The sequence below is a fragment of the Calliopsis andreniformis genome, chromosome 7 (genome assembly GCF_051401765.1).
Source record: "Calliopsis andreniformis isolate RMS-2024a chromosome 7, iyCalAndr_principal, whole genome shotgun sequence".
Classification (NCBI taxonomy): domain Eukaryota; kingdom Metazoa; phylum Arthropoda; class Insecta; order Hymenoptera; family Andrenidae; genus Calliopsis; species Calliopsis andreniformis.
The window spans coordinates 12,560,941-12,584,388 of NC_135068.1; the positions used below are offsets into that span (position 1 = coordinate 12,560,941).

Consider the following 23,448-nt stretch of genomic DNA (forward strand, 5'->3'; position numbering starts at 1 on the left):
CAATTATTTTCGGCGTCATCGAAAATTGCACATGTTCTTCCTCGATGTATCGCCATCCCATGGGCAAAACTTTATCGGTCGTCTTCTCCACGTTCAATATTGACTTTGCGAAAGTGCCTCCGGATGGAAACCTTCTAATTTTCCGGGCTCCGATTCCGTGATGCAATGCAAATACAGGAGGCATTCGCTGCGTGACGCAAACTCGTGCCCCTGCAAACTTCATTTCTTCCTCGACGCCGCACGAAATCTTTCCAGTCTCTCCCAGAACTGACTTCCCCTCGTGAAAGAATGCCAAATTTGCGTGGATCACGATGGGACACCTTTCGAGACCTTTTGAGGGAAATGAAGATATTTGGAGTTGGGATGAGCGTCAAAGAATATTTTTGAAGGCATTTCTGGGGGTTTGGAATTTTTTAGAAAAGCAGGAATTCTGTACCTGGTTTATTTTTCTTATTTTTCTTAACCCCTTCCTCTACAGTTTTTTTTCGTCATGTGATCGCCTTCGCTGCCGCTCTGAAACGTGTGAAACATTGACTTGGATTAGTCTGGCTTTCAGGTACAGAATTATTATTAATTATAAAAAAGGAAAGTAGGCCTGAAAGTCCTGTCTAGCTTCGATTAAAGTGCTCTAGGAGCACCATCCAGATGAACTACGTTATCGCGAGGTAACAGCGGGGCCCCTGCGCGTTTGGAAACCGATTTTACGATGTGGTTTTGCCGTAACACGTTCAATTAAGGATTAACGTGATTGCAGGTAGTCTACTCCGCTAGAGATATACTAATTCCGTGACTTGATTATGACAGTGTTCCGCTAATGGTAGTCAGAGTCTACGAGGATATTGAATTCAATTTTCGACGTTCTGTCACAAATTGCAGTGTACAAAGCTACCATTTTGCCTGTTTAAGTACTTGGTAATCTGAGATCATCAGGATTTAATGTCTGAATATTCAATTTGCCTATCAGAAAATGAGCGTAATCTCTGGGGATGTACAGGTAGGTCAAAATATAGTGGTCACTGAGATCACAAAAAATCCTACCTACTACAAAAAGAAGTGAAGAAAATTCACAAAATTTGCTTCTGGAAATAATAAATAACTCATCGAAGAAAATATTTGAAACACCCTGTACATTCTTATACTGACCCTCGACGAAAAAGAGCAACACCGCGAAAGCTCCATTGTGCACTTGGTAAAAAGAATACGCAGTATTGTGTGTCTGTCTATTCACTACAAAATCTGTCTCACAGCCTTGCTGTTTTTCTTTCAGCATGGCTAGTAAAAAGTATCAGAAACTGTTCTGACTCTGAAAACCAAGTTTGAAAGCCATTCTGCATTGGACCCCAGTGCTCGATTAAGCGACATTGAGAGCACTCAATTGCATCATGGGTGCTCGAGCGAGGGCGATAGTTTTCATTGAAAATAGTCCCTGGGACCTTGCATTCGTTTAGCAGCGAGAGTCGATTGATGTGCCGCTGCAAGAGGTGTATCTGAACCAGCCTAACCCTTTCTGCTTCTCTTTCAGCTGCTTAATTCCCTGGCGACCGATTTGGACTGCATGCTGAGCGAGCTCTGCACGACCCCGAATTCCTACGAGCGGTGAGTACTTCTTCTCTTTGTCTCCCCGAGGTCAAGAGCGGAGCTATTCGAGTCGATCGATTCGATGGGACTCCGCCAGACGCCTTTCCGGAAACCTCGGGAAGACTGCAGGCGAAAGGTCAAAGTTTGCTTGTGTACGCTCCTTTAAGTAGATTAAATAGTCACTGGGCTGTTTAAGGGTTGCAGGGGACTGAGCTTGTGCTCTCTCAGCTAAAGAAAATTCAGAAATGTGTTTAGAGGTTCTGTGGATCAATTTTCCTTGAGTAGGTAATTCCCTCGATAAGGGATCGCTGTGTGTCTTTGGACGAACACTTATCTAGGGAATTCTGTAGCTTTATATAAAATAGTAGTAGAAGAAAAATAGACTAGTTCAGAGATATTCAGTAAAATATAAATAAAATACAGAAGCACAGAATTCCCTTGTTATAAGTACATTTTTATTTTTTCATTCAATAGATACAGAGAGAGTCATTTAATTCTCACCCTAATTTACTTATAAACTATGCTATATATTACTCATTTTCTCCACATGGCCTATCAGTATTTTATCAAACACTGTACACTTTATTTTAACTTTAAGTGATCAAGATAGCTTCAAAACTTCTCACTGACGATACTTCACGAGCTTATATCGAATCAGTCCCGCAGCTCGAGCCCTCTGCAGCCCTTAAGCCCAGCTATTGGCAAAGTATTCGAGGCCCTTCGAGGTGGAGTGGCTCGTAGCTCTTCGTATGGGGTGACACCATAGAACAAGCACTGTTAGTCACCCCTTTCGCGTGACCACAGTTAAATCATGAATTCCCGCGGTAATTTATGATGGAAATCTTCCCCGACGCCTCGTGGCCGAATAATTTCCCTATCGTGAAGCCCTTCCCCGTGATCTATGGGAGACTTCGCCTACAATATCCGCGATGGCGTACGGGGCACGTAACTGCTCGTTGGATTAAACGCGCGCCTAACTTTCGACGTTATTGCCACGCCGTACTTGCAATTTATGCAGCCTTCTTTGCTCTTGTTTCGCCCCCGCTGCCATTCGACTCGTTATTAAAACGTCCAGCTAGAAGTGATGCATCCATGGTAATGCATTTCCTAACTAGAGTAATCACACTAGGGTACTTGTTCATATTTCTGTGTCTGTACTTAATTCTGTGCCCCTGGATTAAAATCATTTATAAAAACAGAATTTTTGTGCCTAGATTGAAGAGTTATTGTACTTCTTAAATAGAAATTCTTTTTTTGTTAAATGATTTGGATTTGAAGAGACAGAAATAGGTATGGTGATTAAAATATGGACTCTACGGTAACCATAATCTTGTTCCATGTTAAAAAATCTCTAAATTCAAATTTTCTGCCAGATTGAATCTCCAGACTCGAGAATCATTTCCAATCTCCCTTTTTGTAAGAAATTTGTTGTCTTCGAAACTGCAAAATAGCAGTAAAATATTTTTAGTAGACACTATTTTTCTCCACACCTGGGCAGTATTGGTGCAGGCCAAGGCTCCAGATAAAACAGCTATCATTTCTTCCCTCGCTATATCTGAAGAGGGAATTCGTATGGCAACTCTAGTGTCTCCTATAAAGAAAAAGACCACAGTCATTATGCCCGAAGGCTATAAGGAGCACTTCCATGTCTAGCAGCAAGAAACGCCAGGCAGCTGGCAGCCGAAAGCGATTACGCATAATATTATGGCGCTGATCCCGGACACATGCCGCGAATTGGACCATTTGTTCACGGAAATGCTAATTTCGCACGTATTTATTGTTTGCCTGCTTCGTCGTTCAGCAGCCTCCCCTCCGAGGAAACGAGATCGCGATGAAGATTGATGCCCGAGGAGGCACTCCTTCTGGGAAATTCTCGCCGCGAAACTATTCGAATTAGCGCGGATCGTTGATTCCCTGAAACTCCGCGAAACTTCTTCGTTTAGAGACACGCTCGTCGTTTATTAATTCATGGGACTCTCAAGCGAGCCGAGGCTTCGTGGAAGCGCGCCAGTGTCGCTGCTCGTAATAGCTTTTCGCTGTTAACATGTTGATCCTGGGGGGGGAAGGAAAAAAGGAGGGAGGAGGGAGGCTAGTTATGGGAGCACTTTGCTAATTTTTGTTTTTGAAGTGCAGTAGGATACAGTAGATTTTAGACATGGAGGACACAGTGTTCTTTTGGACTGCCACGTGGCACACTGGCGTGATTTTCACAGATTTTGAATGCCTAAAAAATCGTCTAAAAATTCACTGAAACCCTTGCAATCTTCACCCATTTAGAATTCTCTAAAAAAAGATCACAGAAAATTGTTATTTGCAATAATTCTGCAGTACAGTGACAAAAATAAGTATCTTTCTGGGGTCATGAAACCCCCAATCCTAGGGTTAATACTCAACTATTACTATTCAAGGCATATGAAAGTGAATAAAAAAAGAAACATATAAAAATTGTGGAATTCTCGAATAAAAATTGTGGCAATGATTTTCAGCAGACGATGAAATAAATTTATTCGGCAATCGCAAAAAACAGAGCGAGGACAGCGTAGCGTGGCGAGGACAGAAACAGTTCATCAGGGAACAAAAAGTGTGAGAAAGGGGGCGAAGGGCGGAGGCAAGCAGAGAGGGAAAACATTTCCTGGGGCTGCTCGGCGGGGGATGGCGCGGAGGGGTAAAAATGGAAATTTCATTCGCGTCAACAGCGAGCGACGCGCGTACGAGCTTTTGAAAGCGCAACTCGGCTCGTCCGCGTCGTTATCGGCCCGCGAGCTTTTCCGTATCGAGGTGATCCTCTTTCCACCCCTCCCTCCGCGCCACCCTCCCTCTCGCCACGAAGGGCTGCACGCGCGGCACGGAATTTCCTCCCGGAGCTGAATGAAAAATAATTCGAGCGTGTTCGCCAGCTCTTGGAATTATGCTTTCGCGGGGCTGAATAACTGAGCGCTAGCCAGAACCAGCGTTCCTTTTTTATTCATGAGAACGCGGGATTATCGCGACGAATTTGTCGAGCAAGCCTTTTGCAAACAAAGCCCACAGTGGGGATTACATTTTAATATTTGGGGAATCGGTGGCCAGTGCTCTTTTGCGGGAGGCTTTTGGATGCTTTCGAGCTTGAGGAATATTCTGAATTGGGGAAGAAGGTGGTTGAGTGAGTATGATGAATATTCTAGTTTTGAACAGAAATCAAATTTCAAAAGATTCTTTTTAATTGGGAGCACTTATAATAGCCTGTCTACTAAGATGAATGTCCCAGTAGATGGCCATGTCTCGATACTTGGACACTAACCCTAATTTTATTCAAGGTTTAGCTTCAATTCTACTGTATTTAATGAAAAAACAGAGAATAATATCGCGAATATAGTATATTCAGCTACTGGACCGCAATTTAAGTGTCAAAAAGTGCATAAAAATACCTAAAACAGTTGTCCACTTACTGGGACATTTGACACCTCGAGCGTCCAGGTTTTGAGACATTCACGTCATATTTGAATAAAATTCCCCCCTTTTGCAGGGGTTCCAAATTTTGCTCTCTCGCCTGAAAGCTCCTCTCGAAAACTGGAAAGCAGTATTTTGACCCGTGATTTTCGACGTCCCGTCCAGATTTCCAGTCCCACGCCACTGTCACTTGCAGCCCCTGGAACACGAATCGCAGGGGTGGTGGCGTGGAATTGAAATGAAATTCCGTCCCTGGCCGCAGCGCAGCGGTTGAATTATTATCGGTCGGTAATCTCGCTAAAAAGTTCACCCCCGCTGGAACACCGCCATTCTTCTCGTCCCCGAGGTCGAAGATCAGCTTGTTTTCGCTTTCGAGGCGACTCTTAACGCGGTCGAGCGACCAGACAGAGCGTAACTGACGCGACGAGCGCTGACTTCCACGGCTGCACAGTTAATCGAGCCGCGTAAGTCATCGTGGATAATTGATTAGCTCGGCCAACGCAGTTTCTTCAGCTTGCTGTGCGAGAGTTGAACGATGAACGCGTGCAGGTGTCCCCACATTTTACAAATTCGTCTGTTAATCACTTGGTTAAATGGGATGGGGGCCTCCCTGCTGGACTCGACTGGCGTTTCAGGGAAGCGATCGAGGAATTTTTTGGAATATGAGATGAGTTTGTCGAGGTATGGGTGACTTTAGGTTTAATAACGATGGTCTGAGTTGTGATCAGTGGAAGTTGTGGCGGAGGAAGTCTTTAGGCTTCGTCAAACATCCTCAAACTTCTTCAAACTTTGTCAAACCTTCTCAAACTCTTTCAAACCTTCTCAGACTTGATTACTCCTTTAAACTTCGACAATATACAGCCTCAGTTTATCTCTAAACTGTAATGAAATCATACCAAAAAATTCTTGAAACCTTCATGAGATATTTTCACTCAATTCTCAGTCGATCACAGCCACAGCATCATCTTTATTTCACGATACATTAGAGCCCCCACCAATGAACACAGTTTTTACAACGTCAGAGGGGTCTAGGCACCCCAGAATCTCCCTCTAATGATTTTGTTCGTCCTAATGCGAACCTAATGCGCATGGGGGAGTGTCCAGGGGGTGTCTGTGAGGAAACGAACGAATTCTTTTTCGTCTGCAGCCTTGATATGTCTGGTCAGTTGCATTAAAACCAGATTTGGCTGGTGCTCGAAACCCTGAGTGGCGTTTAATGGGCAGAAGGTCGAGAAACATTCGTGGGTCACGTACAGGATGGACCTAGCGATATAAAAGAGATTTCTGAGACTGGTATCTGAGCAGAAATGTAAAACAGTCTCGTCGATTATTCGCTGGAGGCTGTCTGCGTACTAGGTTCGATGTCCCCGCATGTAATTACGTGTACTTGAAAAATCTGAACTGGAAGTGCACGCGAGGATCACTCTGCACCCGGTTAACGAGTTCCTCCAGTCTAAATTGCGATCTCTGGCTCGATATTCGCGCGCCAGCGCCGATGATGCTGCGATAAGCTGCTCTAATTTTCATTTACGAGGTTTCGAGGAAGACTCTGCCAGAGAAGTTGAAATTGGCGAGGTAGATTGCTGCAGCGTGGCTCTGAGACACTATCAACGAGATGGTCTGGTTACCAGGCAGTATTAGATAGTGCCTTTTTTACTTACATAGTTGCAACTTGGTAATGTAGTGGCAACAAAATTACAATTTTCTTGTAATTTTAGTAAATTTACTTCTTAGATCTTCAATCATTTTCACCCCTTAATGAGGCTATTAATTTCCTGGTATTGGATACTACGAGGCAGTGGACCAATCAGAATCCCAAACCACCCCTTCTGTTTTGCCAGAACACATAGATTGCAACCCCAGCGAAATCTACAGGCCTCCCTCAAATTCGTGACCAAGCAAGGTCCCCAGCAACATAGCAGCATCATCGCCTAGGCTCCCACATCTTCCAGTTTATCATCGCGAACCCTTTTTCCTGAACTCGATCTCGTTAATTCAGCCTCGGCGATCAGACCGTCTTGTCTACATAATCATTAAGATAATCATCCGTGTCGACCACCACGCTCGTAATCGATGTAGACCATAAATTGGTATACAGAGGAGGGAGTCCCCTTCTTCTGTCCCCCTTTCGCCTGCAGTGTCCTTCAGTCTGACTCGCGGTCGATAAGGATCGCGTTCGATCTGGATAATTGCTTGCTTGGCCGTTCATCATCGTGGCGCAGGTGAGTGTCAAGGGCCAGTGTTGGAAACACGTTGTTGGGTATCGGTATAGGAGTGATTTATTGAAATCATTGATTGCTTATTGTTAGCTAGGAAACTCGATTTTCCATTTTTCATTCAGAACGCAATAACTTGGAGGAAAAAAATCGTGGATTACTGAGTAAGGCCTTGATCGAAAGAGGAGACTTCAAACTTGAAGTCTGCTGCCAAACTAGTCGTGAAAAAAATTTATGAAGGTCTTGAGAGTTGACTGAATTTGGAGAACATTCGGAGAAGAACTAGGTCCTCTTTCTGGGCATTCCATGGAATGGAAAATTTTTTTCAGAGAAGTTCAATTCAGGGGCAACAAAATAGAGGCTTTGCCCTTTAAAATGAGTCCAGGCTCATTCCTCTGCGATTTTTTTTCTCAATGTTACAGCATCTCAAAGATTGTCAACTTTTTCGGTGTCTGGATCACTGTCTGATTCAGAGGCTGAAAGATCATTTCTCATTCAGACCTCGATAACTCGGCGAAAAAAAATCACAGGCCACTCAGCAAGGTCTCATTCGAAAGGAGAGGGTTCCAGCTTTAACTTGCCCCTGAAAAATATCGCAGAAAAAATTCTTCGAGTTCCTGAGAGCTGTCTGAATCGGAAAAAGATTCTAGGTAAAACTACCTTCTCTTTCTCGGCATGTCGTGGAGAGGAGAATTTTTTTCGCGCAAATTCAACTCAGGGGTGTTAAAGTAGAAGCTTTGCCCTTTAGAATGAGTCCAGGCTCATCTCCTTAAGATTTTTTTTGACGGAGTTACAGTAGCTCAAAGATTGGCAACTTTTTCGATCTTTGGATCACCGTGTGATTCTAAAGTCAGTGGCTCACTTTTCATTCAGACCGCGATAACTCGGCGAAAAAAAATCGCAGAGCAGTCGCTAAGGTCTCATTCGAAAGGGGAGGGCTTCAGCTTCAACTTCCATCCAGAAAATGTCGTAAAAAAAATTTATCAAGATTCTGACAGTTGTCCGAATTTGGAAAAGATTCGCAGACAAACCACCCTCTATTTCTCGGTCTGTCGTGAAGTGGAGAAGTTTTTTCTGCTAAGTTCAACTCAGGAGTGTTAAAGTAGAGACTTTACCCTTTAAGATGAGACCAGGCTGACCTCTCTGCGATTTTTTTTCGCAAAGTTACAGCAGCTCAAATATTGGCCATTTTTTGGGTCTTTTGCTCATTATGTAGTTTTGAGATGAACACTTCTCTTCTCATTCAGACATCCATAACTCGACCAAAAAAAATCGCAGATCACTCGCCAAGGTCTCGTTCGAAAGGAGAGACTTTCAGCTTCAATTTCCCTCTAAAATTGATCCCGAAAAAAATTTATTATGCTCCATAGAGACGATTGAACCCGGAAAATACGAGCCTCTCGACCGGTCCAGCTGCAGGAGAGGTCCACCCCTCAAAGTCGAGCAGGGAACCGATAGAATTATCGAAGGAACTTGATACAAGGGAGACTAGCACCGCAGGGATTCCCTTCTGGCTCGGTTTCTCCGACTCCCACCGGATATCCCCCTGATTTCTGACGACTAACGCGAGTCTGATGTTTGCCGAGGGTAGGACGCGACCCTTATCCGACCACCCTGTATCGTTACCTATAGACAAAGGGCGTGTCGTCGAAATACATCCCCCTGGGCGCCGCTAATTCTACCGATAATAGATTTCACCCTACTCGTCGCGAGATTTTTCTCTGGCTACTAGAACCCTGTTGAACATCCGCTTGATTCGAAATAATCTAAGAAACTCTAAATATTGTTTCCTCGACTGCCTCTCGTTCCCATTCCTCGCGCTGGTGAAACTTGGAGCATGACACAAGCAGTGGAAACAGATACCCGACAGGCTTTGTTCACGAGCGGAAGCAGATAAGGGGCGTGCGTCGCGCGAAGGCAACACCTTATCGCATCTGCTGGTTTTACAAGCGGCTGTCGAATCGTAGGAAGTTTGCCATCGTGAAAACGTCTAATGACTGAGGAGATAAGCTGGAATTGAGAATAATAACAGAGCAGATAATTTCCAGGTGGTAACAGTTCCATGGAAAATTCAAGGGAAGCTATTACGTTCAGCTAAGCGAAGTCAAGTAGCATAGGCAAGGCGTGCGCATCTTGCTGTGCTAGTTATCTGACAATTGGCTAATTTCCTGCGCGTGTCGGCACCAGGTGCTGTAGCGTTTCACGCGGGGATCGTAGGAAGATGTCAAACACTGCTGCTGATGACAGTCCTGGCACAGAATTTGTAGTACACACTGGGAGCCAAGGGATTAAAGACGAGAGGAGATTCAATTAATTGGATTTATAGTCAGAATAATTGGGTCTCCAGGAATTGCAATGTGATTCCAGTTTCGAAGTGGAGAAACATGGAAAGATTTGTTCATTTTTCATAAGATCTAGGGGTTTCTGCACTAGATCTATGGTCTTCTTCACTAGCCTGCAAAACCTGTCGATCACAGACCCCGATAAATTTCATCGAAGCGATTTCCAAGCACTCGCAGGCGTGGCTACACTTCTAACGACATCCCTATCGAGACAAAGCTGTAGCACATAAAACTCCCGGCAGCAGAGCAGTCATAACCAAGTCACCGAAGCAGACAGCACATTTAAAGGCCGTTCGAATTTATTCGAATTCGATAGGAGCCCCGAAATCCTGGCTTCCCCCGAGTTCCACCCACCCTGGGCATCGGTCGAAACGCAGGGGAAAGGGAATTTATGGCGTCAGAGCAGCCATTCCCCTGGCATTAATGCAGCCAGTCGAAAGTGAATCTTGTTGGGATCGGCTCGATACCAGTCGCGTTAATTTGCGCCTGGCCTCTGCCAGCGGTCCGCTAATATTCACGGCGACGCGCTCTTTTGTCATTTATCTGGCGAGAATGGCCGCGGTCCATTAATCTTCTCGGTTCGTTACGTCCGACGGAGGAGCTGCTTGGGAATCGCCTCGATGTTAATACTACATTGACTCTGGCTGCTGGCTGATCGATGAACATGCAGATTCCCTCGTACCTTCCGCGTTGTTACCACGATTCCCTGATTGCTTCTATTTAGTTGTTACACCTGGACCTTGTTCGGACGATGGATGGCGCCTATTGGCGCGTGCGGGATGAATGCCGCTAATTCGATTGTGCTGGCTGCAGTTACGGAGGCTGGGTGCTGGGGTTGTCTCAATATAACCTCGCTGAAAGATTCACGTTACCCTGGAATAAGTATTACTCTTTTTATTTGTCCAGATTTCGTTTCGGGATTGCCAAGTTTTTGTTGTGTCTGACTAGGGTCTTATTCTACTGCAGAAGGTCCGCTAGTCGAGTCAGACATAGAAAAATGAGTAGAATATGCCTGTAGTCAGCCACAGAAAAATCAGTAAAATCAGATCTGAGGTGAACACAGAAATTTGAGTAGAACAAGCCACTAATCAGACACAGAAAATTCAGTGGAATGTGTCTCTATCCAGACACAGACAAAGCAGTAGAATCAGCTCCGAGTCAGACACAGAGAATTCCAGTAGAATAAGTACAGACTCAGACTTGAAAAAATAAGTAGAATAAGTCGACAGTCAGACACAGAAAATTCAGTGGAATGTGTCTCTATCCAGACACAGACAAAGCAGTAGAATCAGCTCCGAGTCAGACACAGAAAATTCCAGTAGAATAAGTACAGATTCAGACTCGAAAAAATAAGTAGAATAAGTCAACAGTCAGACACAGAAAAATCAGTAGAATGAGCTTTTAGTCAGACACATATTCCTCGAATTTGATACTTTTGCGCAACAATTCCAGAGAAAGTCCATTTCCCATCGAATACGCAACAAATCGATGACTGTTCCTCGTGGACGTCGTCCAGAAGGGGTCCAGCTCTCCCCAGTGAACGTAATTGGGATGATTACACTTTGTCGGTCCGACAGCCAGTTCCTCTGTAAGTTCGAACGCGATTAGCGGAATGCCCTGGCCGAGCTAATCCAAAAGGGGTCGATCTCGTCTGGCCCTTTTACCTCGCCACCTAGGTTTCCCTCGGCAATCTTCTTCGCCCTTTCTCGGCTCCAGCCTCTCCAATCTAGCCTTTATGGCGCGGGGACACGCGTCGCGACATAAAATCGCTCGCGTGCGCGAAAATTCCACGAGCCTCGAGCTTTTCTCCTCTCCTAACGGCGCGGAAAGGATGCTCGGAGAAAAACGCGACAGGGGGACGATAAAGGGACACCAAGGCGATTGCGTGGCAAGGGAAGATGAGTTATCGGCGTTATCGTTCCGCTCGGTTTCTCACGCGACCCTTTCGCGGGCCGAGGGACTCGCCGCGATTAAATATAATCAGCTTGACGCCCTGCTCGTCGTAAAGATTTCCCGATGGTTGCTCCTAGCATCGTGTCGTGTCCCTTGGGTAATGTAATGCGGCTCTCCAAGTGCTGGAGACCGTGCTTCGATCGGTATGGCTTCAGGGGCAGTTTTTGGGAAAGATGAAAAGAGGGTTGATCCCTTGGGGGTGAGGTGGGTTTTCGAGTTAGGTGGGAGGTCGAGGGAGAAGCTTTCTTTGATTGCTGGCTATGGATATTTTAGGTAGAGGTCCATGGAATGGGAATCTGAGGGAAAATAAGAGGCACAGAGTGTGCATTTATCGAGGCATAGATCAGACGATTCTAGAATACTGTAGATCGAATCTTAACTTCTTTCTATTTATGGTAAAACAGTACTTTGATAGTTGTGGAAGAAATAGAAGAGGTACTGTGCAAATATCGAGGCGACTTGCTGAGATTCCCTCATTTCGGATTCCATATTCGACAAATAAATTTTCGAACTTTAGACTTGTGATTCCACCCCCAGAAAGAACCCAAATTTTCCTTGGAAATTACCCTCACCATAATATTATCGCTATGCACGAGCATTTATCGAGACAATGAACACAGTTCCCCCCAGAACCGAATGTTCCGAGTTGCGATCGATCAGCCTGATTGAATATGCAAAAGCATCCCCTCCAGAGAGCCTCGAGACAGCGTCCTCGCTATTTTCCCGGGTGTTTCACAAATTTTCCTCCCTCGGAGGACAGAACTCTGACAAACTCAGTTACTCGTGCAGGACACTCGTGAATCTTTCAAGTGTTCCCTTTCACTCGTTTTTTTTCTCGTTCCTTCGACTTTGCTCTCAACCCCTGACCCATGGAAAACCGAAGTGGTGCAGGGGGGTGAGCAGGACAGAGGGTCTCAATCGATAGCAGTCCACCCTTGAATTATGCACGGCGACTTGGCCAGCGGGAAACGAACCGTTTTCCTTTAAGGTCCCTTCGCCCGCCTCTGCTGCAAACTTGGGCGCTTTGTGACCGGAAGTGTAGGGAAAGAAGCTTTACTTGCGACCAGGTGCAAACTTCTTGGACCTGTGCTTGTAGGAAACTTTTAGTAGCATAAATCGAAGCTTGGATTCTCTGCATACTCTTTTATTGGAGCTTTTTGTGTTCTACTGTGCAAGGGAAGTAACTTCAGAATTATTTTTGTGTATTTTTATATGCGCTATTTCCAAGTAGAATAGGACCTATAAAATGCAATAGAATTGATGTTTCATGATGGGAGGTTGTAGGAGGATCGAAGGGGTTAAAGTGGAAGCTCCAAGGATTAAGTCTCTGAGCCCTAGCTATTGGAATTAATGCTCTCCTTCTTGGTTCTCTTTAGCTGTTCGAATTAAGATTTCCATTTAAATGTCCCAGCAGGAAGCCAGCTTGGCCACCAGTCGATGAGCCCTCCTCCTTCTTGGCGGACGCTCAGCAACGTGATTTTTTGGTTCGTTAGACCCTTTGGTGTCGGGGCGCGGGAAAACTCGATTTACTTTCAGTGAATTTAATTTCTCGCCTGTTACCGCGCTCTCGGCTCCCAAGCTTCCAGAACACGCTGGTAATCTTCACAAGTTTCTATGAAGAAGGGTGTCAACAGAGGTCCATGTGATCTTTTTAACGATCTAGAAACTCTGATTCATTTCTGAACCTTGAAACTTGAACTTCGATCTCTAGAGCCCCTTGAACCTTGAATTTCGACCTCTTGGACCCCTTGAACCTTAAATCTAGCCCCTGATTTCTGAATGCTAGACACTGAACCTTCTTCACCCTCAATCCTTGAACCTCAAATCTATAAAATAAGACCTGTAACCGAGTATTCCCACGCGATCATTCATCAATGAAAATAAAAGTATAAAAAATATTCGCGAGGGTGCAGGGGTTGAATTCCTTCCTGTGGCAGACAGTCCAGCGTTTCGAATCCATCAACAGCAGGACGTGAAACGAGGCGAAACGGTCGGCCGAACGACCCAATAATTCCGATACCCCCCGTTCCGTGTCAAGCTTGACATCCGCAGAACGGAGAACAGCGTGCACCAGCGATTCGATTCGATTCGATCCGTATTCGGTGTCGTCTACAGCCGTGCACCTGTTGCAAGAGAGACGGGCTACGAAATAATGGCTGGCTCCCGACGTGACGCGTCGCGACGCAGGGAGAGCCCCTCCATGACTCGAAGTCGGAAACGGATAAACGATATTCGTCGTCGCGACGCTTCCTGGACGTTCGTTAATTGTTATCTCGAATGTCTCTTGCGTCTGCTGGGGCGAGGGCTTTGGGGGTGAGAGCCTGGGGAAGTGTCTGACGTCTGCTTCGGGGAATATGACGCTGAAAATGTCTGGAGGTGGGATGAGAAAATGTGAGGGAAATTTGTGGAAATATAACAGGATACCAGAGTTTCTTCTCTAGAGGAAGTATTTTTTAGATAAAGAAATGATAAGATAAACCTTCGATCCTTGAAGCTCTAACTCCGAACCTCAAACTCTGAAAATCAAATTTGAAATCCTATCTATTACAATTATTTCTGTATAAATTCCCAATCAAACCTGTATCTCCCGAACGTGTCACATCGAACCAGGGCTTCGATCATCCACACCCCTCGAGCATCAGCGTAGATAACAGCCGTACAAACGGTGACAAATTCACCAATTTATCTCTACCTTCAGAATCGCGTGAAATTTCGATCCCTGTCCATTGAAAAAGGGGGACGATTTTTTTTCCTCTTGGAGTCCCTCCCTCTGCCACGAGGGGACAGAGAAATTTTGGGGCTGGCATCAGGTGTTTCTCTCGCATTCGAGGCGATTTCGGTGCAAATCACCGAATTACAAATTAGAGACGAGCGATTCCACGTCTGCGAGCTGGCAGAATAATTCGTTCGAACGAGACTCAGAGCAGTATCATTTCCCAGCGATTTTGGAGCGCAGCCTCGACTGTTGTGGAAAAGTTCGTCGGGGTGCCTCGCCTCGGTCGAGCTAGCCTAAAACGCTCGCGGTTATTTCCTCGTGTATTCTCGTCACGATTGCGAGCCTCGAATTACGAGTGGAATTTATTTTGCAAATTAAACGGGGAAAATGAACGAAGCGCTCCGCGTGTGTTCAGCGATGCTCGAATCGATAACAAAGCTGCGCATAGTGATGAGAGTGATACAACCTCGGCTGACAGATAACGATCAAATCTGCATTCTGTTTCTCTAGTGCCATGGCAAGCAGCTAAAAATTCAGATTTTTCAATAATCGCTTAAAATTGTGGGAATTATACAAAATTAGAAATTCGACTATTTTTTAGTGGAGAAATTTTCTATTTTCTGAGCTTCTGAAAATGTTTAACTGTTCGTGAGTGATATGAATATTTAATATTTACTAGTGATAGTTTCAAGGAACCATGATTGAATCAGATTGAATTATTAGAGTGTTGTTGAATAAACAATCCACTAATTTTTGACGCTAACAACCACCTAGCTGAATTAAGTTACGAGTTGTTGTCAGCTCCCATTACGAACTGTGTTGAATTATCGCTTTGATCATCGACACGGTCGCTCAGTCGACCAAATCGTATCGTTTCAAACGAATTTCTCGTCTCTGCGGTTCTAATTGCGCCGCGTGGCTTCGTCAGTGCACGCGTGACTAATCGACAATGATAAATTCGACGCAACGTCCGATTAAGCTCTCGATGGACACCGACATGCATAGAAGCAATATTAAATCCCGTTTTTTTCGAAGAATTCCAAGTTTCTGTGACGCCAAGCGAGGCGTTCAGGCTTCAAAGGGGCCCCTTGAAAACAAAAAACGTTTCTATTATACAGGAAAATAAACGAAAGAAGTTTCGCCCTGCGAGCAGGAGAAATAATTGAAATTTTTAGCGACATGGAAAATCGAAGAAAATTAAAATGATAGAATTGGCAGAATTAAAAACAAATTAAATAAAATTGCTAGGTCGTTTATGGATATGCATGTCACAGTTGCATCCAGCGATCCTCCCCATACCTGCACTCATTAGCAACAGCTGCAGTCGCCTAGCATCGATCAAAATTACATATTAATTGCAATATCACTGTTAATCCCCGCACTCTGGATGCAATTGCTGCTGCGCCACCCATAAATTTCTGAAATCCCCCAGCAGTGTTAATCCCACCAGTCTACCGCGTAAACGTGGCAATGATAAAAATTGGGAGAAAGAAATTGGAGTCTCTGAAAAATTGCAGATCGAAGTCGGCATTTCTCAGCTCCTAAGAAACGAAAAATCTCACCCCTCTTCGAATTACACGCTCGAGTACGCCTCAAAACGCGCGCTGAATCCTCGAAACTCGGCCAGCTTACGGTTCTCTGGCCACTCGTGATAGAAGTCCATTCATTCCGGGTAATTATCGCCAGAGCTGGCTTCGACTAATTACGAAGTCGGTTAACGTGCGTTTACATTAATTACCGCCTACTTTTCCGCGGGGCAAAAGCATCTCGAGTTTTCGTTCGACTGGACGGAGAAGGTTTCTGATGAAAACGACGAAGGGGTTCGACTTTCGTACGGTTCAAGAAATTTCGAAGTAGTTACCCCTAAAGAGGCTGAATTTCGAGCGCAGAAAAATGGCTAAAAGTCGTTAGGAAGATAAGTAATTCTATCGTTTATTTTCACTTAAAAGTTTTTTGAATTGAATTCAATTGAATTTGAATTGAATTTAAATATGAATTGAATTTGAATTTAAATTAAATTTGAGTTGAATTTAAACCTGAGTTAAATTTGGATTTAAATTGAATTTCAGTTGAATTTAAATTTGAATTGAATTTGAATTGAATTTGAATTGAATTTGAATTTGAATTTAAATTTGAATTTAAATTTGAATTTAAATTTAAAATTAAATTTGAATTTAACTAATTTTTTTTAATTTTAGAAAGTTTTCTTTTTTCCCACACTTGCCACTGTCTCATGAAAAGCCCAAGACCCGCCAAATCATCATCGTTTCCCGAAATCACGTGCCTGGACTCTCCCACAGTTCTTTTGGCCCAGATCCAGCAGCCTCTCTCGTGTCTCGTCTCTTGCCCTCCCCCCGATTTGCAAATTATCGTTTATTTCTGTTTTCGTCGCTAATGTTAGCCCTCGAGTGGCCGAGTGCAGTGTACCCACTGGTGGCATTGTCCAGTCGTGTGTCGTTGGTCGATCGCGAGAAACATCCTCGATCGGACATGTCGCGTCTCTAGATCTTTAAAAAACCTCTCTTTTCTCAAAATTATCTCGAAAATTGGTGCTGCAAAAATTATTCAAGAGGATAAGGGAACTTGGTTCTCGAGAATGCTGGTCCTCTGCAATGTGTTCATCGGTCTCCTGGGTCCAAAGAGAAAAAGGTAATTCAGAAAATCCTTAATCAGTGACTCATTAACTGTCGTTTTTATTTTAGAGTGAGTTTTACTCTATTTTATTTTATTCTGTTCTCTATTTTCTTGAAACTCTCCAAAATTCTAGAGTGAGGTTTCTTCGTTAACATCTTAACTAAATTTCTTCCCAAAGAAAAAGTTCGCCATAATTGACAAAAATTTGACGAAATGTAGAATGGTATTCCCATGAAAGAGAAATATTTTTACTTCGAAAAAGTCTCGAGTCTCAAGCGCCATAAGGAGGCTCGAGGATCTAAGCGATCGAGTGACCGCAGTACGACACTCGTTAAAATCACTCGGTAGGTTCCGTTACGTCGCCGACACGCACGCGTGCACCCGTTTAACGGTGCATAAAGTGTCTTCGAATGTGCAATTTATAATTATTAGCAGGCTGCTCGCGGAAAGGAGGCCTCGTCGGATGGTTTTATAAAACGTATAAACGAATAACCACAGGATGGATATTATCTGAGAAGCTCCACGAAATCACTGTGCTCAATCGCTGTTATCTGTTATCGCCAGCGAATCTGTAATACACGACTTCTCTTTGCTCGTCTCTGCCTCGATCAGACGTGGTTATTGAAGCACCGCTCAGCGTGAGGCAGATTTATCGATTATGTCACGGGGAGATCTTTCTTTCTTCGCTCGCAAAAAGCGGAGGAGGAAGAGGATCGAGGGTTATCGATTATCGATCTGCGAGAACTGATCGGTGAAAGAGACTGTCAGATTCAGCGATTTTTCATTTTTTTCTTTTAGGGAGTGTAGAGAATTTACAGTGTGGTAAATTGAGAAGTTTGAGGCCTCGAGTCTGACTCAGAAAATTCAGTAGAATAGGCCCTGTGTCAGACACGAAAAAGGGAATAAAGTATAGATTAGACACACCACAAAATCAGTAGAATATGTCACAGGTCAGCCATCAAAAAATCAGTAGAAAAAGTCCTAAGTCAGACACGAGAAAATCAGTAAAATCAGCCACAAGTCAGACAAGAAAAATCTAGTAGAATAAACCCTAAACCAGACACGAAAAATTCAGTAGAATAAGATTGAAGTCAGACACAAAAGCACAATAAATCACGACTAACAGGATTTCCATTCACACTGATTTATTCTGTCAAATCGAAGTCGAAATCGAATTTCACGAGTCGATCTCTAACGACTTATTCCCCTGGTCCCCAGTGAAAATAACTTTCACACCTGCTGGTGAGAGTGTCCGCGATTACGTGGCACAGTGTTACGCGTGATCAAGATCGAGCGTGGCTGTAGATCATCCGCGCGTCTAGATCATTATTTATGCTCTCGCGCGACTTACCTGCACTTTCGCGTCCGTGTGAACTCGTTTCCCCTACTTTCGTCGAATCACCTTTGCGAAATCATTTTATATGCACACGTATATCATTACACCATTTAAAGTCAACGTTGTTTCGGAAGAATACGGTGTTACCTGCTCGAACGATGTTTAATTGAAATTTTTACATCGTTGCGTAACTGCGACAAATGGGCCCTCTGGCGTTCTCGGTGAAACATTTCGACATTTATGGAGCATACCCTTCGATTATCGACTTCTTCGACTGTCGTTCAGGAGAGAATATAGAGATATAAATATAGAAGCTTTAAATACACATTAAAATTCTTGTAAAATTGGATGCCTGTTACGAAAGTTTGGCTCAATTATTTCCTCCTTGCAGAAAGTGCTTATTATTCTACATATCTTCATGTTTACAGAAGAGGAGGAAAGAAGCTGACAGAGATATCAGAAAATCAAATGAAATTCCATTGAAGAAATTAAATAGGGTAAAAATACTGTCCTAAAAAGTCTGAAATTTAATTGTAGATACTTTCGAAGTGGACCAGTGTCTCAAAAACAATTTTACAATTTTCGCCAAATCGAGGATGACTGCACCTCTCAATCTCTCACCAGTGATCAACATTCTCCCAAAGTTTCTCTCTGTTTTCGATGCAAGCGTCGCATTATCAGTCTCCAGCAGTCGCCTATCATCCCCCTGCATCCCCTGGAGTCTATCAGTCGCGCAGCTGTCGGGCCCGATACGCTATCAGCGCAGCAGTCTCGCTGGCTAGCCTCGACGGGGCTGCAATGGGGTGCCTGTCCTCGATGGAGCCATTGTGCAGCTCTAGTCGCGTCGCGGCTGGGCCAGCAGGGGTGAGCAGCGGGATAAAAAGAGGAGAGGACGAAGGAGCCCTCGTGCGAGGGGGGAGCGACCCTCTCGCATTGTGGGACGCGAAATCGATTTCCACGGCGGAAGGCAGCGCGCGCGGCGCTCAAGTGAGCGCTTTTGTAAATGGTGTAAATTGAGCGGGAAGACGGACGGGAAACGGACCCCCTGGCGATCTGAGAAAGTGCATTAGTGACGGCGGAATAGTGGCGCTGGCCTCGTCCCCCCTGCCCCCGACGATTTCCTCGCTGAGTGCTGGGGGTAAAGGGTGCAGACGGCGTGTCGAAATAATTTCAGGGGAGACGAATGGGTCGTAAAATGGGGAGCTTCAGGGGCGGAGGACACTGTGGCTGGTTTTTAATTTCATGGGGTGTTTGTGGATGCTACTTGTTATAGTCTTCTGGGTCTTTAGCAGGGAGATCGGAGAGGGAGAGACACTTGGTCACTGCTTTCAGTTTTTAGAGAATTTGTGGGAGTAGTCGAGAGAGGCTTTAGTAGCCAGGGCCAAGACGCAGCTCGCGAGTTGGTCTCTTTGTCGGCCTGCAGTATAGTGAATAATTTTTTTGGGAAAGTTCCATTCAGGGGTGTTAAAGTGGAGGCTTTGCCCTTTAAAATGAGACCAGGCCCACTTCCCTGCGATTTTTTTTGACGGAGTTACAGGAGCTCAAAGATAGGCCACGTTTTTGGACTCTAGATCGGTGCATGATTCCAAGCCTGGAAGCTCACTTTTTAGTCAGAGCGCGATAACTCAGCGAAAAAAAATCAGAGAGCACTCGCTAAGGTCTCATTCGAAAGAAGAGGGTTCCAACTTTGGTATCCCTGCAAAAATTGTTCCAAAAAAAATTTATCAACTTCCTGAGAGTTGTCTGAAGATGGAGAACATTTAGGGGAAAACAACCTTCTCTCTCTCAGCGTGTCGTGGAGTGGAGAATTTTTTTCGACCAAGTTCAATACTAGGGTCTGAAAGTAGAAGCCTTGCCCTTTAAAATGAGCCCAGGCTCATCCCCTTGCGATTTTTTTTGACGAAGTTACAGTAGCTCAAAGATTGACCAATTTTTCGGGCTCTGAATCATGGTGTGATTCTGAGGCCACGAGCTCAGTTTCTATTCAGACTGCGATAACTCAGCGAAAAAAAATCGCAGATAACTCAGAAAAGTCTCATTCGAAAGAAGAGGGTTCTAGCTTCAATATCCCAGCAAAAAGGATGGGAAAAAAAATTCATCGGGTGTCTGAGAGTCATCCAAAGTTGGGTAACATTCAGGGAAAAACTACCCTCTCCCTTTCGGCGGGTCATGGAGTAGAGAATTTTTTTCGGCCAACTTCAATTCAGGGGTGTTAAAGTAGAGGCTTTACCCTTTAAAGTGAGATTAGGCTCACTGCCATACGATTTTTTTTTACAAAGTTACAGCAGCTCAAAGATTGACTATTTTTGGGGTCTTTGGTCACTATATAGTTTTGAGATCGACACGTCTCTTCTCATTCAGACATCAATAACTCGGTGAAAAAAAATCGCAGATCAATCGCCAAGGTCTCATTCGAAAGGGGAGGGTCTGAGCTTCAATTTTCCACCAAAAGGAATCCCCCATAAAATTTATCAAGTACTTGAGAATCATCTAAAGTTGGAAAACATTCAGGGAAAAAACACCCTCACTCTGTGGGCATGTCGTAGAGCGGAGAATTTTTTTCGGGAAAATTCAATCCATGGGTACGAAAGTAGAGGTTTTGCCCTTTAATATGAGCCCAGGCTCACAGCCATACGATCTTTTTTCGCAAAGTTACAAAAGCTCAAAGTTCGACAATTTTCAGGCTCAACATCCTTAGGCTCACAGCTCGTCACCAGTGAATTTTTCTCGAATAAAGCGTATAAAACACGCAGTGCCTGTATCGAGCTGCACCGAGAGCCTAAGTGCCTGCTCGTCACTGAGAAAATCTTCCAGCCCCTCTCACAGACTCCCCTCTCCACCGCCACAAAGTATGAAATAGCAAACATTACTTATGCTACCTAATATCAGCCTTATAAATCAGGGCCCTCAGCGCCCCAGCACTCAGCAGGCTAATTACTTTCCCGAAAGGACAGGGCTGCTATCGATCCTACTCCACATCACACTCAGACGCGCCGAAAACCTGGGGTCAGATTTGCAACGCGAGTCGTCAGAGTGCAGCGAGGATATTAAAAAAAAAGAGTGCAGGACAAGCTGGAAACTTATTCAAGCGCTCATCACGCAAAGAGAGGTTTTAATCAGAGCAGGCTCGCCAGGAAACCGAGCAGCGTCTCGTTTTCCAAAAGGGGTAAATCTTCGTCTCTTCTCGTTTCTCTGATTTTTTTCATCCCCCTCCTTTCACAAAGGGAGCATCACCGTGGCTTCGCGGCGACAATGCTCCAGGCTCGCGTCATTGTCACGGCGTTATGAAGTGAAAAATGAAAGATAACGATTCCACGGTGTCTTCCTGGCGATAACGTTTTCGGTCCCTTCGCAGCTTCGCCCTTAAGCCCTGCTGCCCCTCACCTTCCAGGGACTCGCGAGGGCTGCGACAACCTCGTCGTAAATTCGAGGGGCGACATTTTTTTCTATATTAAGCTGGAGAAGAGAGAAAAGAGGCGAGGGAGAAGAGAGAGGGATGAGACAAGAGGGGTTGCAACCCTGCTGTTCTTCAAAATTTCTGTGAACAGTGACTGGGAAACAATTTTTTGAATAGGTAAATTACAAAGTTAAACTTCTAGCACAAATTGGAATTCTAATAATAATAATAAATATTAAAAATAAAAGTATTAGAATTCCGAAGAACCCTCAGCAATTCTTCCACCTCCACCCCCAGCAACCCCTACAAACATTTCTAAATTGTCTTCTTATCTTCCCTCCCCCGCCCCCTAACGAGTCCCCGAAAGTTGAGTCACAATAATTCCCAAGAACCGCAGTCCATCTTCCTCGCTCCGTTTCACCGATTTCCTCTCCAGCAGTGGGTGGAGGGAGGGTGGATTATCGAATGCGAAAAGTGCTGTCCCAAAGTTGCATGAATCTTGCAGGACGTCGCTGGTTCGGGGTTAAGAAAGGGTGCGCTTACGCGTCGATTTATGGAGATTGTATATCATGGCCCGAGATGGATAATCCTCTGTGTTCCAGTCGCGAGGTACACGCTACCTGCACCAGAACGCTTCCCATGGGGATTCGGATGGGAGAGAGGCAGCGAATCCTCGCGCAACGATGTAACGCCGCGTTGCTCGCGGCTTCCGCGGCGTAAATAATTCAGTCTGCATTAAGGCGTCGTGAACGTGTGGTTGGCCCTCGCTGACGAAAGGCTGGGGGGTGAGGACTAGACTAGAGACGGGGGGAGGGATGTTGAAAGTCTTCGACATTGATTCTTGAGGAGCTTTAAAGCTGTGTTATATCTTGGAGGGTCATTTTTTGGGGCTCCTTTGAGGCGTCAGAATTGTACAATTTTTTAAAGGACCTACGATTCATATTATTGTAAGAAAAATTCTTTTTCATATGTATATTCTTTGAAAGGAAGTATAAATAAGTTAGGGCATGGGATATTTAGGTGATAGTGTAGCGATGAGGTAATGTACGAGCATCGTAGTCTCGCTTTGATTGCGATCTTCGAATCCATTCCCTGAAAGAGCTCGCTCATATTAACTCATTAGGCGCTAATGAGCTTGCAGCAATTATCTCATGTTGGCGGAGGCTCTGCGCATTTAAGTGGAACAACGGTGTTTTCAGCGCTGTAAGATGTTACGTCAAGCAACGTTCATTTATAGGAGGGCAATGGGAAGCTTGTTTAAAGTGGGTGGATACATTCTATGTGCTAGTGGAAAATGTTAAAAAAATTATGGAGCTTATATTAAACTGTGATAGTCGCTTAAGACCTGGTGAAAGTTAGTATTCGAGGAGTGGGAATGCTGAAAGTGTGTATGGAAGATCTTGGAAGGTAGAACATTGTGATTATAGGACTGCAAAATTACTGAAGTGACTATAAAGTGACTATAAAATGACCATAGTGTGACTATCAGATGACTATACAGTGACTACAAAGTGACTATTAAGTGACTATACAGTGACTATAAGGCGATTGTAAAGTGACTATAAAGTGTCTATAGTATAACCTACATTGTGTTACAAAAGGACTATAAGAATCCCACACTGTGCCCCGAAGTCTTGTTATGACTACAAGTTTCGCCTACAGGAAGGCCCTAAACGATCTTCAAATTGACTCTTCCCTCTTCTTCAACTAATTTCAATCCAGCAAAGCCCGCTGACGTAACAATCCAGCATCGATTCAGTTCATCGCCTCGGCAGCGAAACAATTTGATCCCCTTGAACGAGTTCAATTCTCTCTCAGACACGATTCCCAAGAACGAACCTCGTAAG

General features: G+C 44.5%; 1 protein-coding gene across 1 annotated transcript in view; it reads left to right on the forward strand.

The window, feature by feature from the left end:
- Positions 1-23,448, forward strand: part of Spri (Src homology 2 domain-containing protein sprint) — a 99,464-nt gene that overhangs the window by 16,675 nt on the left and 59,341 nt on the right. The window contains exon 3 of the mRNA XM_076382132.1: positions 1,523-1,596. Coding sequence (XP_076238247.1) covers positions 1,523-1,596 — 74 coding nt within the window. The remainder of the gene's footprint in view (positions 1-1,522; positions 1,597-23,448) is intronic.